General features: G+C 39.7%; 2 protein-coding genes across 3 annotated transcripts; one reads left to right on the forward strand and one right to left on the reverse strand.

Moving 5' to 3' along the window:
* kctd10 (potassium channel tetramerization domain containing 10) lies at positions 1–10,833 on the reverse strand. 2 transcript variants are annotated; one of them, XM_086314244.1, is made up of 7 exons: positions 10,735–10,833; positions 3,366–3,579; positions 3,104–3,273; positions 1,804–1,890; positions 1,651–1,703; positions 1,327–1,522; positions 1–1,223 (listed from the first exon to the last, which is right to left on the reverse strand). In XM_086314244.1, exons 1-7 carry the CDS (start codon positions 10,744–10,746, stop codon positions 1,005–1,007), a joined length of 951 nt encoding a protein of 316 aa, XP_086170370.1. In that variant the 5' UTR covers positions 10,747–10,833; the 3' UTR covers positions 1–1,004. The 2 variants fall into 2 exon arrangements, with proteins under 2 accessions (XP_086170370.1, XP_086170371.1); XM_086314245.1 differs by lacking the exon at positions 10,735–10,833 and adding an exon at positions 5,075–5,173.
* ube3b (ubiquitin protein ligase E3B) lies at positions 5,420–19,465 on the forward strand. Its single transcript, XM_086314242.1, has 27 exons — positions 5,420–5,975; positions 6,129–6,297; positions 6,435–6,552; positions 6,761–6,820; positions 6,912–7,016; positions 7,115–7,211; positions 7,298–7,383; positions 7,497–7,579; positions 7,713–7,818; positions 7,913–8,033; positions 8,147–8,324; positions 12,984–13,150; positions 13,267–13,434; positions 13,524–13,695; positions 13,787–13,905; positions 13,989–14,103; positions 14,216–14,315; positions 14,392–14,511; positions 14,598–14,774; positions 14,883–14,993; positions 15,101–15,238; positions 15,346–15,411; positions 15,496–15,554; positions 15,692–15,874; positions 15,986–16,097; positions 16,198–16,290; positions 17,045–19,465. The coding sequence occupies exons 2-27, from the start codon at positions 6,137–6,139 to the stop codon at positions 17,234–17,236; spliced, it is 3,207 nt and encodes a 1,068-aa protein (XP_086170368.1). The 5' UTR covers positions 5,420–5,975; positions 6,129–6,136; the 3' UTR covers positions 17,237–19,465.
* Positions 19,466–19,509: the final 44 nt, after the last annotated feature.

Consider the following 19,509-nt stretch of genomic DNA (forward strand, 5'->3'; position numbering starts at 1 on the left):
GAATGTCTGTAGAAATTTATTTGTGATAAAGTGTGTATAAATATAAAACATACATTTATGTTTACTTCTGTACAGCAGACCTACAAGTACTGTGATTGTTAAACATATAACAACTTAAACTAGTGTGCAAACGGTACATTCTGTGATGAATGCGATGATGGAAGACAGGTCTAATTTCTATCCCTGTTATAAGCTTGTAGACAGGGTTCCCTTCCTGCTAGAGTGATATCGAGTTACAGTCATTCACATCAACCTCAGCATCCATCATTCAATCAGCCCAGTGCATTTAACACCTCAGGTCACAGCTCAAGTTCCCTCCACTGAAAATAATGGTTTGTTTAGTGAAGGGAACTGCGTCAATGTTAGAACTAAATGCGGCAGAAGTATTACAGGAAATTTTGCTTCATCCACCTGTAATTTTTATTGTCTAATGATAAAAAGAAAATATTCAGGTTTTGGAATTATAGACAGGCTACATTATAGCCATGGTTAATATCATCTAAGAGTAAAACAGTGCCACCGTGTGACTTCATTAAGTACAACACCCGGTTCATCCACTTGAGACTTTAAAATGTACCTTTTGGAACCACGGCAAAGAAAAACTAAACTATCTACATTACTAGCTGCTTCCATGATATAACTCGTCTTCTGCATGTAATTTAATTAGGACCTCTTCCTTCCTGCACTCAGTGATGAATAAAAACATCCATGTTTATGAGCGTCTACACAGTAGCAGAAAGCAGTGATACAAATTATCATGACCAACAAAAAGAGACAAAAAAAACAAAAAAACACAAGATGACAAAGAGGAAAACTGGAGAAGAGGACTGCACACAATCACTTCACCACTACACACCGCTGTATGACACTCGTGTCATAATAATCCTCTGGGGAATGCTGGTAAAATATGAGGGAAGTAAATGAAGGAGGCGCTGGGTGTTGTAAGGCACAAGCATAGTGCAAATACTGTCTGGGATCCCAGATTGACTGGTTCAAGTTGAGAATCACTGGTGGTGGTGTGTACGGTCATCAGGTCGTTTGATATGAATCCTACGGACGCGCTCAATTCGTTCTCGCTCCTCATCCTCATCCAGGTGGTTAGATCGCCATGCAGGACCCCCTGTGGCCTCTAACAGAGCATTGTCTGGACCTCTGCCATCATGAGACTCATACAAAAGGATGTTGAGGGTCTCCTCGTAGATTCGAGCCTCTGGGAATTCAACCTAGGAAAAAAGTAAAGTGTTACTCAAGAGACAGGTTTATTTAGCCAAAATAACATAGCTCTATGCTTATGAAACTGCAAAGTACTCTGCAAAGAATATTTACCTTTGTCTGCTTCTTTTCAGTGGCATAAACAATAGAAGTGCAACACACTTCAGCAATTTTACGCCCCTGCCCATAAAAAGACCAGCAACAGATCTCATCCCCAATCACGTCTTTGATGAAGAGCACTCGCCCATTGAACCGCAACGACAGTTTGTCAAAAAGCTCAATATTCTTTAGCATGTTGTCATCAGAATTGCTGTGGAGGAAAGAAAGTTAAAAGAGAGGTCACTTATTATGATAACTGACTTGAGTGTATGTAACGACTTGATTTTTTTTATTTATTTTTTTATATCTAGACAAACTTGACCCCATGATCGGGCTCACCTGGTATATGAATACTTGTTGTTGCTTCTGTTATACAGCAGTTTGACTGTTGGCTGTGAAGACAACCAAGTTTTTAAAAAAAAGAAAAATCTAAATGAAAAATGTCTTGATTCTAAATGAGTTGCTGCACATTATATTACAGACATAGCATACCTTATTTGAGGTAGCAATCAGCCTCTGCTCCTCTTTGGATGACGTCATCAGAGGCACTTTACAAAGGGGTTCATATGTTTCCTTGTTCTGGAAAAAAGACATTTTTCCACTGAGAACATTACACAAACACACAAAACTGCTGCATACTGTTAATTTCACAGGATCCCATTCTGTTGGTACAGACTTACATGTGGAAAAAAAAAAAAAAAAAGAGAAACATAAAAAGGATGAAAACTTTTATTAAATGTATTAATTTTTTTCGCATGGAGCTGGACTCTCTAAAGGTGGTGTTAGAGAGGTAGATGTTGTTCAAGATAAGAACAATGCTGGACAATGCCTCCCACCCACTGCATGACATGCTGGCCAGTCACAGGAACACGTTCAGTGAGAGACTGAAATTACCCAAATGCACCACTGAATGAAACAGGAAATCATTCCTGCCTGTGACTCTTTCTATACAATTCCTCCATGAAAAGTACAGTACAAACTGCAATAGTTCCACACTCTTATTATAACATCCTCTACAGAGAAAATTACACTTAATATTATAAGAAGGGAACCTCACTGCCAACTATAAATTTTTAATCTTGTGTGATATACTGTAATATTTATAATTAGAACTATGTGTATTTATTAGAGCTATTTTGTTATATTTTATAACTTTGTAATATATAGTATTATTTAATTTAGTTTAATTAGTTACTGTTATTACTGTCTTGGAGCCACTGTGACCACATAATTTCCTCTGGGGATTAATAAAGTATTCTGATTATGATAAGTTACCAAAGATAACCAATAAATTATTTGAAAAAATTAATTGCTGCAAAAGGTCTATATTTTTAAATCAACCACAAGTGTTACTAATCCTACGAAATGAGCCTCTGCACCTTTAATAATATCATTAGTGATGCCTGTGGACACCTGTTAAAAAGCTATTGTCAAAAAGCATTTTAATAAATATTTCTGCTGCTGTTTCCAGATAAAAACGAAAACAGATTTTGACTTGTAATTTTTGTTTGGTTAATTGGGTTTTTGTTTATAACACTTAATTTCATTCTTTAAAATACACAGACTAATGCTAGTCACATTTATGACTGCATTAAAAAGCAAAAAAAGACAACAGAACATTCATGGGAAAAGGGAGCTAATGAAGATTATGGTGGGAACATAGCATGTTTAACAAAAAGAGAATGTAGATTCCAAAATGTAAATTTTGTAATTTTAAATGTATCAGTAACTTTGCTGAAACTTAGTTACTTAACATTTACTCCAAAGGTAAGCAACTTTGTAATGATTGTACCTGCAAGGCAGCTGTGCATTCATCGGCAAGGCCTTGGACAAGATAATACTTGGCCTCAGCGAGGAGCTCCTCGGTTTCCCGTCGACTGTCTGGGAGTGGGACTGCGCCATCTCTAAGGTAGTTAAGGATTGTTCCAAAATGTTTCCCACACCGATCAATCAGGATCCAACCTATGGGTATCAAATGCCAAAACATCAGTAACAGTTTAACTGCAATGATGGAATAATTGCTGCATATGATCAAGGTTTTACTAACAGCTCACCTTCACTATCTGTGAGGACCTCCATTCTCCCACTGAACATTGCTTTGAGCATTGTGTCCTGTTTAGTTAGTGTCTGCATTGTAGTGTAGTACAGTGCGCCACCCACATTCAACTTCACATATTTTGAGCTGGGGCTGGAGCTTTTGAAGGACGTAGTCCGGGTTGTAGCTGCCGGCACTGGCGAGCTCACCACGCTCTCTCCTGACATCTCTTCCTAGAACAATACAAAATACAACAAAGTCACACATGGATATCAGTGGATTAGACAATGAACTGTTACATTTTAATTATTGAATGTTCATTGTTTCTTTATTTTTTTCTAAAGGTGGTGACAGTAACACCGAACAGCACCTTTAAATGGCTAAGACAAATGAGTAATATCAGACTACATATACAATTGGAAAGATCAGTTTAATGGTAGTATTGTCCTAACATGTCTTGACAGTATGAAACTATAGATTGCTTCTGATTTAAGAATCAGGATGACAAAGAAAAGCAAAATTATATTTAGAGTGCCCCATTTATTGTTCTGGCAATGCACTCTGATATCTGAGAGCTAACAACTCTCAAAACCTGGAGAAAAGTAGTAGCCTTCTTAAGGGAGTAATGTAGGAAAATGCATAAACATAAACACATCAAAAATCTGTATCAGTGAAGTGCTTACTTCCTTTTGCTCATCTGCTAAGCTCCGTGTTCATAATCTAGATGTTATATTTGATTATTCTCTGGACTTTCATTTGCATGTCTAATCTATTTTATGGTCTTGTTTCTTTCATTTAAAGTAACATTTCGAAATCATCTCTACAGCTAAACAGGAGAAATTTTTTCATCCATTTGATTCATCATGCCTATACTGTAATGCCCTGCTTACCATCTTATATAAATCAACTCTGTCACACCTCCAAACAATAGAAGATACTGCAGCCAGACCTCTTAACACATCCAAGTAAGCAAGCTCACATTACTCTCACATTACCACTTTTATAGTTTCTCCATTGGCACCCAGTTGACTTCGAAACTCGTTTTAAAAGTCTCAGTTGCATACAGAGCACTAAATGGAGAAGTTCGAGACTATTTATCTCAGCTTCTTACTAAAGATCCTGTAGGCTTAAAATGTATTAGTTGTCCCTCGTACAAGACTGGAGACAATAGGGTGGTTGCGGGAACTGAGCCTTGTAGCAACCACTCCAGCTAGCATTATCTGACTTTCTTTTAGAAAGCGATTTTCTGGGGCTTACTTTTGAGAATTTTAATTATTACTACAGTTTTTACTACGTGTTTTTGTTCATTGTGGCTTTGTCTCGTTATTTACTTTTTAATTTTCTACGTAGTTTAAAGGGAATGAGGGTGTGTGACATCATTTGACAGAAGCCCATGCACTGTCTTTTAATTTCTCAGCTATGAACACGCACTTTTGTTATATATCTAATATGCATTTAACTACATTAATATAAAGCGTCATTACATTTATACGGACTTTCGTAGTTGTTTCCAGTGAAACACTGGGCCGTATCCTTTAATCCAGCGAGTACAAATTTCATTTTAGCCAGCCCGGCTAATGAGCTAGTTAGCATTAAATAAAGTTATGGACATTGTTTTAAACCAACCAAAACATGATATACTACAACACGAACCATAAAATAGCATTCTTTATATTATATCGACAGCATGTCTATTAAATTAAAAAACAGAAAAACGACCATATTTACCATAGAACCCACAGCAAACTTCGTAATTGTAGCTTGCTAACGTCAGTCAGCTAACACCCACTTCCTTCCGGTGCGCTGCTGCGCAGTTATCAAAATGACGTCAACCGTCCGGAGTTGTGTTTAAAGGGGCAGGTGACATTTTTATGTTAAAGTGCAAAAGTGTCCCGGCAGTGATAAATGATAAATAAATAAAAACGCAGTAGTTTCCCTCAGCTCGCGTTACATCCCATCCGTTATACCCTAATATTGTTACTCGCATATTTGAAAAAAAAAATGTTTTAATTACATTAAAATATTTCCGTTTTTTAAGGGGTAACAGGGATAATAGTCCCCCCTCCACCCACCCAACATACTGGGTTGTAGCTTTATTCAACGCCAGAAATACAAAGTCGCTGTTGTTACAATACCACCCAAGATAGCTTGCCACATAGCAGACATTTTATTAATACCGACTCTCGAATCGTGAGTTGTAATTGGAGACAAACGCTACCCGGACTCATTTAATGCGACACAGGGGATTAATGGCTGCAGTCAATGTACTGATCTCCTCTCATTGTTTACATTTCGAAACGGTGTGTTCGCGGCGTTTGCGAGACTGTCATTGACATGAGATAAAATCTAAGCCCGCTGTGATGAGAAATATCTCGAAATTGATGTGAATAAATTCACCCGGATCAGTATTAATCCAGCAAGTAGCTAACTAGCCCTATGTGCTAACCAGCACTGCTCGATTTTTACTGTTTCGCTCCGGAGATGGCAAGTTAGCCTCCTTTTTAAATAAATAATTAAATAAATTTGCTCTTCTCCTGCATGGATCTCATGGACACCCAAATGACCGAGGAGCTATAGCGGAAGGTGAGCCCAAAGGACAGACAAAATCCTCTGAACTTAACTGTCGCAGGTAAGTTTACTGAAAACAACATAGATGTTGTCTTATCACAGACTTCTTAAAGAGCGGATGTTTTCGCTGGTACCACTGCCAAAATGCAATCAATAACTGCACATGCATAGTTTTTGTACAGCGGCCAAGCGATTTTGAATAATTTCTTCCCAGGGTGCACGATGTTTAGTGTACCTCAAAGCTCCAAGTCCGAGTTCCTGGACAAAGCCAGGCAGGCCAGAGAGGAGAGAAAGGGGCAGAAGGAGAAGGAGAGAGCAGCAATTATCATTCAAGCTCTGGTCAGAAGATTTATATGTCGCTGCAGGCTCCAGAAGCAAATAAGGTGATCGCTGGTTTCTTGTTGCAGATTTCTTAGAAAACTGTGATTTAAAGAGCTTGGTTCACTGCTTTTACCATAGATGCAATGAGTGAATATTATATTCATTGCGTGTGTGTGTGTTTCCCCTCTTCTCTAAACAGGAAAGAGATTGATGACTACTTTCAAGCTTCTGAAACTGGGACATCTAAAAGAAATGCACTTTCAATTTTCAAAATTGCTCGCAAATTACTATTCATATATTGCCAAGAGGATAAGATGGTGAGTTACCAGCTATACAAGTATTTAAATCAATACGTTAATAATAACCATTGTCATATAGCTGGTAAAAATAAGTTGAGATTCATATCTGCACTTACCATTATTGACACTTTTGACAGACCCTTGAGGGTTCTGTAAACTTAGCAGTAGTAGTTTATACACATGTCATTTGCTCTGCAATTCAAGTGGCTCTTATTTTGTTTTTCAGAGGTTTGAGAAGCTCTGTCGTGCTATCCTAGCCAGCATGGAGGTTGAAAATGAACCTAAGGTAAACATGCATGCGTTTAAAGTCTCTTCATGCTGAAAACTTTTTCAATCATATTCTCATCTTAATGGCTTTTTGGCTGTTTGGCCCTCAGGTGTGGTATGTTTCCTTGGCTCTGTCCAAAGACCTCACTATTCCCTGGCTCAAACAGATAAAAGATGTGCTTTGGACTTGCTGTCAACTGCTGAAAAATTTAAAGGTTAGTCTTAATTTAAAGCTCGAAAATAGGTTTTGATATTCATTTTATCACTATAAATGTGCAATAATAAAAATAACTGCGTGTTTTGTGATTTCCAGCCTGACATACTTCAGGACAACAAACTGGTGACACTGTACCTCACCATGCTAGTAACCTTCACAGACACATCAACCTGGCGGATAGTCAGGGGAAAGGGTAAGCCTGAAGTCAAGCTTTGGAAAATGTTTCATGGTCTTGCTTTTTGCAAGGAAGAAAAATATAATTTCCTCTGAATATTTTAGGTGAGGCTCTCAGGCCTGCTTTGACAAGGATTTGTGAAAATATTATGGGCCATCTCAATCAAAAGGGATTTTACTCAATACTGCAGGTTCAGTATTACGACTCATTTGCTCATTTTTATGAAGATATGCGTTGAAATAGTGTGACATTGCCTTTCTTCTGAAATGCAAGGCTCACTGTATGTCAGCTTTTCTTCTTTAGATCTTGCTGACCAATGGCTTGGCTCGTTCTAAACCGTCTCTGTCCAAAGGCACTCTGACAGCCATTTTCACTTTGTCATTAAGGTAAGCTAATATTTCACCTTTAATTAAGTAGAGGAGACATGTTAATTGCTGTTGTGTTATGTCTGTTTGTTCTGTTTATAAATTAAATTTTTGTTTTCAGGCTACGTTTGTAACTAAATCAAGTATTTTTCAGGCCCGTCATTGCTGCTCACTTTTCTGAGAATCTGCTGAGATCATTCCTCATCCACATCATGTCAGTCCCAGCCATCATAACCCACCTCAGTGGGCTTACTCCAGAGGTAAAAGCACTGTGATGTGTGTTTTTCATTGCATAGTGAGACAATGTAATAAAATGTAAGGAAGTATTTATTAATATTTTCTTTGCCTTGACAGTGCATGGCATCTATCCAGACGCATGACCTGCTGCGGAAATTCATTCTGTTTCTCAGTAGAGAAGAACAGTGTTCGGATATCTGTGTGTGTCTTGAGGGCAGCCACACACTGTGTCTACTAGGTATAGTATTTTGGTTCAAAGAATTGTGCACATTCAGTCAGTTGCATCTTGTGTACAAATTAATAAACAACTAAGTAATATCTATTTAAATGTCTCCTTCTCATTTTTGATAGGAAACCTAATTCACTTAGGCTACCTTAATGAGAAAGTGCTTGAAGAGGAGGCCAACCACTTTGTGAAGGACCTGACTGACATGCTGTCCTACTGCCAGAGATATGTATCCCAGAAGAAGTCCAACCTAACTCACTGGCACCAAGTGCTGGGCTGGTTCTCGCAAACTGTGGACTATGGGTAAGTTAAATTCTTCATGTTTGTTTAAATCATATGAATAAGTTCATATTCACTTGGAATAGTGATCCCCAAAGCTTCAATTCAAAACTTAGACAGTATATTAAGCTAACATATATGGCTGGCTCATTTCACATACCTAAGGAGGTATGGAGATGTCTAGAAGAAAGGGCACTGGACTTTTTAACCTGATTGTTTAAGACAATCTTGGAGAGTGAAAGGACACCTGAGTGAAGTGCAATGGAGAACCGATTTTCAAGGACAAAAGTACAAAGTTGTAGCAACAACAGAGGGATAGAGTTGATGATCCTATCTCTCTGACAGATCTTTTATGGTGAGTATGGATACATGCTCCTCTAAGATCCATAAAATGACATGTGGTGTGCCTCAAGGGTCGGTTCTAGGCCCTGTACTTTTTAATTTGTATATGTTGCCTCTCGGCAGTGTCATCAGGAGGCATGGAGTGAACTTCCACAGTTACGCTGATGACACGCAGCTGTACATCTCCGTGTCTCCTGATGACACCAGACCAATGGATGCCCTTTTTAACTGTATCTTGGATATAAGATCTTGGATGGCAGAAAACTTTTTACAGCTTAACCAGGACAAAACTGAAGTTTTAATTGTCGGTCCTGAGGCTCAGAGAGAGAAACTCTTGTCTAAATTAGAGGCATTTTCACTATGTCCTTCGCTACAAGTGAAAAACCTGGGTGTTATTTTTGACTCTGAGCTTGGTTTTATCCCACATGTTAAACATGTAACCAAAATTGGATTTTATCATCTAAAAAATATAGCCAGAGTCCGCCCTATTCTCTCTCGGGCCAACACGGAGATGCTGATGCATGCTTTTATTACCAGTCGCATTGATTACTGTAATGCCCTGCTCTCTGGTCTTCCTAAGAAGAATATTTCAACTTTACAACTCTTGCAAAACTCGGCAGCTCGTGTGCTGACGAAGACCAGAGGGCGGGCCCACATTACACCGGTTTTAGAATCGCTGCACTGGCTCCCCGTGTGTTTCAGGATCGATTTTAAAGTTCTTTTATTGGTTTTTAAATGTCTTAATGGTCTTGGGCCTTCTTATCTCTCAGATCTGCTTTTACTAGGGGTGCAACGATACACAAAATTCACGGTTCGGTTCGGTTCGATACTTTGGTGTCACAGTTCGATATTTTTTCGATACAAAAAAATGTTCATGCATTTTTAATTTGTCATTTATTAAAATTATAAATATATATTTTAACTCAAAAGTACAGTTTTTAAATTTAACCCTAACCCTTGTGCGTGTTTTTTATTTTGACAGCGAATGCGCACCTGCGGACCACTTATGTGCAGCCCTGGTTATTTAGCTCATCATATCGCAGCCACAGAAATTCTTTTGTCCATGAAACCATAAAGCTGCACTTTCTTTTTGCCTTATAGTCTGATTTGTCATAACTTCTCCGTTTTGTGGTAAGCTTTTCTTTGGCTGTCACTTCTTCACCCTGACCTGTCTTATTTGGCTCAGCAGAACTGAAATGCTTTTACACGCTCACTCACATAAGCTCAGCGATTCTCTGCGCGATCAGCCTCTCACATGTGTAAGCTGCGGGAGATTTCACTTGTCATGTTTGCATAGTAAGCTAACGATTAATAAGACGATGTCAGAGGAATTGGTGCACAAATTATCATCACTCACAGATCAGTGCTGTCGCTCTCTATACACAGTTCGCACGATTTCAAAGTGAAAGCAAAAAAACAAGCGCAAATTCAAACGCGACTTCAATATGTCACATATTGACAGTGACTCACCGATGCCAATGACATAATTACCCAGCTACATTTCTGAAAGAATGCAAAAGCATTGACATATATTTTTCCTACAATAGCCCGACGGGCAGGGAAGAGAAAGATTTTGGTAGCCCGACTGAAAAAAATCGCTAGCTCCAGGACGTCGGGCTAGCGATATTGCAAGCCCTGTATCTGATTGAGGAATCACTCATCTTTGGAAAAGAGAGTTTATTACAGAGAAATGGCTCTTTCCAAAATAAAAGCTATACTATCCGCTTCTTCTGGGCTATATTCTCAGCAGCACAAGGAGAATCATGTGCTAACAGCTGTCTAAATGACTCGGCTAAAGTTAGTAGCATGCTTGCTTTTTTTTGTCTGCTTCCACTTGTCTTTGCACTAGGATGATGTCGGCGTAAATGTGCAGTCATATTCGTTGTGTTCCCACTAGTGCTTTCAGGTTAATCTCGTTGAAATGACCTTAACGCCACAACACGGCAAATCTCCGTTAACGAGCTACCGCCGATAGCTCCGTGCATGGGGCTAGACGGCCTAACTGCGCTAACACACTAGTTCACACCAATGTAATTGAGCATTGCATGGCACATCCAACATACTGTTTTACTTTAGTCCATGACTCGCTTACCTTCAGGGTCATACGTCACATGAAAACCAAAATAATTCCAAACGCCAGATCTGAATGAGGTTCAATTTGCCTGTTGCAAGGAGAGCTTAACTTCTGTCTTGCTAGCTTGCCCTGCGCTCTTCCTTCTGACTATGCTGTCTGTGTTGAGCGCTCAGTGGATCTGCGCTCGACAGTGCAGCCTAGGCGGAGTAGTCGAACACAGATTCACTGAGCGCTCAACACAGACAGCATCGTCAGAAGGAAAATTGATAAAATAAATTACAAATGTTGTATTGTTCATACATATGCGTACCGAACCGAAAGCACTGTATCGAACGGTTCAATATCGATACGAATATCGTTGCACCCCTAGCTTTTACCATACGAACCCTCGCGGACCCTGAGGTCCTCTGGTACTGGCCTTTTGATTGTCCCTAAAGTCAGGACACATACTCACGGAGAGGCAGCTTTCAGTGGTATGGTCCTCGTCTGTGGAACAGCCTGCCGGAGGAGCTCAGGGCCGCAGAGAACGTACATGTTTTTAAGAACAGGCTCAAGACCCACCTTTTTAATTTAGCTTTTACTTAGCGTTTATTTATTTTTTATGCTTATTTATTCTATCCTGTCATTCTATTATTAATTTAGGATTTACCTAATATTTTTTGATTTTATTCTTATTCATTTTTTAATCTTCTTACTCTATTTATATTTATATTTATATTGTATCCTGTTCTTATTTATTTTATCATTTTACCCTGTATATATCGTATTGCGTCATATCTCCAGTGTTTCCTCGGAGGGCGCTCTCTGCACCGGGGCTGTGATTGACCGTGGCTGCTGGGTCTCTGGGGTCCTCTCAGCCTGGTTGGGGGGCTCCTTGGCCTCCCTCCTGCTGTGTGCCCAGCCCGGAGGCTGCGGTCTGTGACCGGCTCCCGGTGCAGACGGCTCTCTGTTATAATGTTTCCTCACTTGGCTCATGCGAGCCCAGCCCAATTTTTACTCTTTAAGTGTGCGCGTGTGTGTATGTGTGTGTGTGTGTGTGGGGGTGGGGGGATATATGTGTATTGAGAGTGTGGGGAGTGAGTTGGAGGGTGGGGTGGGCTGCTTTTAACTATGTAAAGCACTTTGTGCTACATTTTTTCTGTATGAAAAGTGCTTTATAAATAAAGATTGATTGATTGATTGATTGATTGATGAGCCGTGGCATGAATATGTGGGGAAAAGATGTTGAAGCTAGTTTAAGAAGAGCCATGATGATCAACGAGCAGCAGTATGGCTTCATGCTGAGAAAGAGCACTTTCCCTTTATGTGATTAATACATTATGTATATAGTCCGTGAAGAAAATAAACATGAAACAATCTATCATACACATGCAATGTTTGCTTTGAAAGTGTTGATGGTGAAGTATAGAGAAGATCAGAAGGAGTTGTGCTTTGTTTTTGTGGATCTGGGGAAATCATATAATAGGGTACCAAGAGAGGAAATGTAGTACTGCACGAAGAAATCAGAATAGGCAGAGAGGTATATGAGGGTGGTGCAGTGGTAGGAGTTACAGATCGGTTCAAAGTAGGAGTGGGATTACTTCTGGCACAGGAATCCCAGAATCTGAGCCTTTTCTGGTTTGCGGTGGTGATGGATGGACTGACAGATGATCTCTGGCAAGAGTCTGCATGATGTTTGAAGATGGCATTGTGATCTGTAGTGAGTGCAAGGAGACAGGTGGTAAGATGAAGCTACAAGAAGTAGAGATAGTGAAGCTAAATTTAAATACGTGGGTTCAACCATCCAACGAGAGAAAAGGTGAAGCTGGAGGTGACAGAGTTGAAGATATTAAATTTTAATTGGGAGTGACCAGGATAGAGAAGATTAGAGGGACAAGTCAGGTAGAGCAGTTTGAAGAAAGGCATGGCTGAGGTGGTTTGGAAGTGTGCAGAAGAGGGATATAGATATACAGGACAAAGGACGGTAAAGATGGAGCTGCCAGGTAGGAGGAAAAGAGGAACATCGCAAAGAAGATTCATGGATGTCATGAAGGAGGACGAGTTGAGGGTTGGTGTGACAGAGGAGGATACTCGAGATAGGGTGAGATGGAGGTAGATGATCTTCTTTGTCGACCCTTGAAGCGAGCAACCAAAAGAAGAAGAAAATATGTCTACATGTTTGTATTCTTGCATACTTTCACTTTTCTTTTGCTAAAAAAATGATGAAAGAAATGGTGTACTTAACTGTTTTTCTCCCACCTGCCTTATTTGTCTTCTGTTCTCTGCAGTCTTAATGAGTCAATGCCCTTGGTAACAAAACAGCTTCAGCACCTGTGGGGCGTACCTGTTATTAGAACTCTTTTCAGTGACGTCCTTTCTAAAAAGCTGGAGAGTCAGGAGCCCACTCCCCCACCACCACAACCTAGCACTTCACAAAATAACCTACCAGTTAAAAGTAAGTTCCTAAGTTCTGTTGTGATATTTTTAAGTAAGCACAATGTTTATTTTTTAATAAATGTTTTGAATACTTTTTGAACTCCTGTGTCTCTGTTTTTTTTTCTTTTTTTTAAGACCTTTTCAAACGAGCATTTCAGAAGTCAGCCTCCGTGCGTAACATCCTGAAACCAGTCGGGGGGAAGCGGGTCGACTCAGCTGAAGTTCAGAAAGTGTGCAGCATCTGTGTGCTCTACCAGACCGCACTGTCTACACTGACGCAAATACGCCTCCAGATACTCACTGGTCAGTCCAAAGAACTGGTATTTTATCTAAACTTGAAAGTACGAAGGATACAATACTCAGTCTCTGCTCATTCTGGGTTTTTTTTAAAGGTCTTACACATCTTGATGACCTTTTGCCCAAACTTTGGGCTTTCATCTGTGAGCTGGGTCCTCAGGGAGGCCTCAAACTCTTCATGGAGTGTCTGAACAATGACACCGAAGAGTCAAAACAGCTCCTTGCTATGCTCATGCTCTTCTGTGACTGCTCGCGGCACCTTATCACGTAATTTCACAGATTATTTATTTACTTTCATTAGCCATGCTTTCTAAAAGGTGGTTGCAGCATTTTATGACACACCTTCAATGTGTTACAGAATTCTGGATGACATTGAAGTATATGAAGAACAAACGTCCTTCAAGATAGAGGAACTCGTTACTATCTCCTCTTTTCTGAACACATTTGTGTACAAGATGATATGGGATGGCATCTTAGGTGAGTGCGGTGTCACAATGGCACCTGTTACGCAGGTCATGCTTTCTTATTGAAACGTCTGTTGTGTATTTTGTGTTTAATAGAAAATGCAAAGGGAGAGAAACTGGAGTTGTTCCACAGTGTTCATGGCTGGCTGATGGTGCTTTATGAGCGAGACTGCAGGCGGAGGTTCACCCCTGACGACCACTGGCTGCGCAAGTAAATACAAACAGCATGACTAGCCTTGTGTTTCAGAATGACATGTTTACGTGATATATATATACATTTTTTTTATAAGCACATCTTTACATGTTGCTGCTGTTGCATTCAGGGATCTAAAGCCTAGCGTGTTGTTCCAAGAGTTGGAGAAAGGCAAGAAGAGAGCGCAGCTTTTACTCCAGTACATCCCACACGTTATCCCACATAAAAATGTGAGTAAATGTAATTCTTTCATTTATAGCAGTGATAGGGGGGTCAGTTGTGTAATTGTTTTTTCTCTCAATTTAGAGGGTGCTGCTGTTCAGGAACATTGTTACGAAGGAGAAAGAAAGCTTAGGACTGGTGGAAACGAGCTCTGCTTCGCCGCATGTCACCCATATTACCATTCGGCGCTCGCGGATGTTAGAGGTATGGCTTCAGCCAGTCAAATAGATTTACTTGGATGAAAGCAAATATATTGTTCCTTAATAAAACCAGGATTTCTCTGTCTTAAGGATGGATATGACCAACTGCGCCGGTTACCAGTGAATTCCATAAAAGGCGTAATTCGGGTGAAGTTTGTGAACGACCTGGGTGTGGATGAGGCTGGAATCGACCAGGATGGTGTCTTCAAGGAGTTTTTAGAGGAGATCATTAAGAAAGTCTTTAATCCTGCTCTCAACCTCTTTAAGGTAACTCAAACAAATAGTTGACATTCTTCAAACATGAAGACTTAAGTAGCGAAATTTCAGTGTGTTTTCTTTTTTTCCTGAATATGTTGTGATGATTGTTTGTTGTAGACCACAAGTGGAAACGAGAGGCTGTATCCTTCGCCCACCTCTTACATCCATGAGAACCATTTGCAGCTGTTTGAGTTTGTGGGGAAGATGCTCGGGAAAGCTATATATGAGGTACGTGTCATGTCTAAAATATACCATGTCTGTAAGATCTTTGAATACATTTCAAACAAAATGTTTGGTTGAGCTTCAGTGTTTCACTGTCACTTCTGCCTATTCAGGGCATTGTTGTGGACGTCCCTTTTGCCTCGTTCTTCCTTAGCCAAGTCTTGGGTCACCACCACAGCACTTTCTACAGCTCCATTGATGAGCTTCCCTCACTGGATTCAGAGTTTTACAAGAACCTCACTTCCATTAAGGTAACTACACACACTTCTGACTTTGTCTTTTTTGCAATTTGCAGCTCACGTTGTTGTATTTCAGTGTCTGATATCCAGGGCATATTTCACTTCTGATTTGTTTTCAGCGCTATGATGGAGATGTAGGGGATCTGGGGCTGACATTATCCTATGATGAGGATGTTATGGGGCAGGTAAGGATGGGATATGTTTATACATTTTAATTTATAAATATACAAAATACATTAGTTAAGAGTTAACTGTATGTTTCATTGTAGCTTGTCTGTCATGAGTTGATACCTGGGGGAAAAACCATGCCAGTTACCAATGAAAACAAGTATGTGCATTTAAATTCGGTAAAACAATAAAAGGATATGGAAGCACTTCATGTCTGAAATGTTGTTTTGTTGACTTTTTGTATTCTGTAGAATTCGCCAGTTATCTCGATGATGTTATCTTTGTCATGTCCTGCAGAATCAGCTACATCCACCTCATGGCCCACTTCCGCATGCACACACAAATTAAGGAGCAGACGGCTGCTTTCATCCGAGGCTTCCGCAGCATCATTAATCCGGAGTGGTTGCACATGTTTTCCACCCCTGAGGTTCAGCGTCTCATTTCAGGAGATAACGCGGAGATTGATCTAGATGACCTAAAGTATGTACCATTTTACCTTTTTGTCTTTTTTTTCGAATACGGAGGATGTCTTTTGCTTGTAGTACATGCTTTCTGTTTGTGCAAACAGTTAAATATGTTCATCATTCTCAGGAAACACACGGTCTACTATGGAGGTTTTCACAGCAGCCATCGTGTCATCATCTGGCTGTGGGACATCCTGTCCAGTGATTTCAGTGCTGAGGAGAGGGCTATGTTCCTCAAAGTAAGGTGTCATTTGTTGAGCCAGATATTTTTTTTTATCGGTGCCACAATAGTTTAACCATTTATTGTCTTTTTTTTTTTTTTTAAATGTGTTTTCACAGTTTGTTACCAGCTGCTCAAGGCCACCTCTCCTAGGTTTTGCCTACCTCAAACCGCCTTTCTCCATCCGTTGTGTGGAAGTTTCAGATGATCAGGTAAGAAAAAAAGAGTTAGGAATATATATTTTTAGACACTAACACAGTATATAATACCACAGTTATATAACAAAAAGCAGTGCAAACTTTAAAGAAGGTATTCACATTTCATTTTAGATAAAAGGCTAAAGGCAATAGAAAGACAGGAAGGAAAAAGTAATGTAGAATCCCTGAAATGGCTTGTTATGTTAAGCAAACATCGTATATAAACAATAGTGGAGGTAGTGGGGTGGTATTATACGACAGAAGAAAGAAAGAGCTGGATGAGCTCTGATGTGCACAATTAAAATCTAGAGAGGGCTACAATTTCTATTCAGATTCAGCCTGGAGAGCCAAAGTTAAGCAGACAGTTGCCTGAATCATTTACATTAATTAGATTATGTTCTTAGTGGGATCGCTGTATTTCATTTGCTGAAGACAAAATTTAAGCTAACAAACACAAACTTCCCAGACAAATCATCACAAAGGAGGAAAGACATTGTTTGGTGATCTTAGCGAGTTTCAGCCTTGAAAGGTTCTCCATAAGCTGTTAAACATCAACATTTTATTTATGATTGTGTTTATTTGTCCTGATATATTTGATTGGAACTCCTGAAAATAAAGGACTGTGCACAAAGATGGCTGTCAAGCCTTCTGCTGTTGATTAAGTTAAACCTAACGGTCTATACCAATATTATGTGCTGCTAGGTTAATTCCTGTGTATGATTGTGTCCTTGTGTTCTGATGAATTTGACATTTTCGCCAATGTGTGTAGGACACTGGGGACACCCTCGGCAGTGTCCTCCGGGGCTTCTTCACCATCCGAAAGAGGGAGCCTGGTGGGCGACTTCCGACTTCATCTACATGTTTCAACCTGCTCAAGCTCCCCAACTACAGCAAGAAAAGCATCCTACGTGACAAGCTGCGCTACGCTATCAGTATGAACACAGGCTTTGAGCTCTCCTAACTCTGTTGCATCAGGACAATCTGCACAAGGAGGGCTGTATTATACAGTCTGATACCAAGCAAGAGGCTCAGCTTACCTGCGTTGGAGCCTTTAACATCAAAGGGGCATCACTCAAACAAAACAGGACTCTTGAAGGACCCTTTACTTCTTTTTTTTGTCTCTTTTATAATCTGGATGAGCTCTAAGGGAGTGAGCTCCAGTTAAGCTGTGTCTCCCATCAAAAGGGGGATGCTGTTTCTGCAGAACAATCCAATTTCTAACATCTTCCTCTCTCTTTTTACCCCTCCAGAAACTGAGTATACATGTTTCTCAGGCTTAACAAAATAATGAGTCTAACACTCCCACTTTAAGCGAACTGGAAAGCAATACAGAAGCAATGCAAGCCATTACACACATTGTCGTCTCACTTGTGTAAAACTAAGCGATGCATTGTTACTTGTAAGCTTGGATTCCATTATCCCGGCACCCTACAGCTTATATTGAATGAGTCTTAATGTGTCTTTCCTGAACATGATGCTTCTCGTATAAGTGGAAGACAAATCAATGTTTTGTGTTCAATCTCCTTGAAGGAGTGGTGGCTCATAACGCCGATCCTGTCCGTTACGTTATGTCCCATTTTTAAGGAAAATAGTTTTTGAGCTCTGTCCCTTTTCTCCCCACTAAAAGACACTGGGTCCACCTGAGAGAGACGTTGGCCTTCTGGTTTTCATGTTCCCAGTAGATCTTAAAAACCAACAATCTGCCTCAGTTCCAGTGACGCAGCAAATAATCCCCTAAAAGGTTTGATCTTACTCTTCGATAAAAGAAAAAGAAAAGAAAGAAAGATGTCGTTTCTGTAGCATCAGTTACTTTTGACCAAAAGAACTGGAAATGTTTTGTCACTATTTGTGTTTGCAGCTGTTCCATGTTGCACAACTTCCACCTTAAAAACACGAAGAAAAGCAAAGCAAACCAGTCTTCTTACTCTGTGTATCTAATGCTAGGGAAAAAAATAAATCTCACTACACCTTGGATTAATGCCGAGTGCCTCACGAATCGTCGTCACCTGTTGCTCACACGCTTGACTGTGTTTCAACCGTAACCAATAACCACGATTTGGAAACAAGCCATAGAAATGTGGGGGCTATGGTCCTGGATATATTCTCTGCTTATAGGAGCAACACAGAGCGGAACCACTGTAATACCACAACAACCGCGGAGGGCTTCACTACAATGCTCTCTGATCTCTGTGGACTTTTGAAGCCATGCAGAAAAGAATGATGTCATGGACTGGTTCGTCAACCAAATGCGACCGCTTGACTTGATGATGTTCCCTTGGAAACGTTGCACACAATTTTGCTGTTTGCGGCAGTTGGGAGGGAGGGGGAAAGGGACATGAGAGTGAATGTGACTTTATAAGCTTAAATTTTTTTACCTTACACAGGGTTCATTTACAGCAGAAGGTCCAGGCACAGACTTTTGGTTATTTGGAGAAAAAAAAAGGACTGCATCATTAAAAGCGATAGAAGAAGAAGAAGAAGAAGAAGGAAAAAAGTCTAACCTAACAAAGTTCTTTATTATGCAAAAAAAAGTTTTGTCATGAATGAAAATTCAGATTTTTGTTAATATGTAACCATGTTTCTAAGAAGTTATATGATGGCCACTAACTCGTGAAAAAAAAAAGTGATTTATAATGAAAATGCAACCATTACATATATACACATAAGACTGGTTGTAATAAATTTATCTAATAATCTAATAATGTTGTTAAATGATGTTAAAATCAAACCTGACAAATCAGTTAAGGGGATCCTTAAAGTATTTGGGCAAGAACTGAAAGCACTGCAAATGGATTTATATGACACACTACTGCAACTGCTCACGAGTGTGTGTGTGTGTGTGCGTGGTAGTGTGCAAGAGTGGTGAAAGATACCTCACATGCTTGTCTGTCTCCCGATGAGGTGGCTCATCTGTTTAAATGATGTCAAGAGAAGACTTTGAGTGTACCAGTGATTGCTGATGCTGACTCTTTTAGTACAACAAATAAATAAATAAAAAGAAATTATCCCGGAAATGTTCTCAACCGCTCTTTGTAAGTTTTTTTTTGTTCCCCCTTTCTCTTTTTAAAAGTGAATGTCTATGAATCTCGCTGCACTATAGTAAGGCGCATTATTGATTTAAAAAAATATCCCATGTAAGATTTGTCCATTTGTAAGATACCTCCTCATGTAATGTTAAATCGTGTACACGAGTGTGATATAAATCATTTGATCACAATTTGTGGGTTTTTTTTT

Source organism: Aulonocara sp. 'chitande type north' Nkhata Bay, linkage group LG12, assembly GCF_057382095.1.
Source record: "Aulonocara sp. 'chitande type north' Nkhata Bay isolate Kocher_YH1m ecotype deep benthic linkage group LG12, A_spYH_male_GT1.1, whole genome shotgun sequence".
NCBI lineage: Eukaryota > Metazoa > Chordata > Actinopteri > Cichliformes > Cichlidae > Aulonocara > Aulonocara sp. 'chitande type north' Nkhata Bay.

What these genes read in the sequence shown, in the direction of transcription:
- ube3b (XM_086314242.1), top strand. Translation starts at nt 6,137, where the DNA reads ATGTTTAGTGTACCTCAAAGCTCCAAGTCCGAGTTCCTGGACAAAGCC. An exon ending in CTGCTCTCAACCTCTTTAAG is followed by an intron (nt 14,775 to 14,882) that starts GTAACTCAAACA and finishes TGTTTGTTGTAG; the next exon opens with ACCACAAGTGGAAACGAGAG. An exon ending in ATTGATCTAGATGACCTAAA is followed by an intron (nt 15,875 to 15,985) that starts GTATGTACCATT and finishes CATCATTCTCAG; the next exon opens with GAAACACACGGTCTACTATG.
- kctd10 (XM_086314244.1), bottom strand. An exon ending in GGTCCTCACAGATAGTGAAG is followed by an intron (nt 3,274 to 3,365) that starts GTGAGCTGTTAG and finishes TGATACCCATAG; the next exon opens with GTTGGATCCTGATTGATCGG. An exon ending in TGATTGCTACCTCAAATAAG is followed by an intron (nt 1,704 to 1,803) that starts GTATGCTATGTC and finishes TTGTCTTCACAG; the next exon opens with CCAACAGTCAAACTGCTGTA.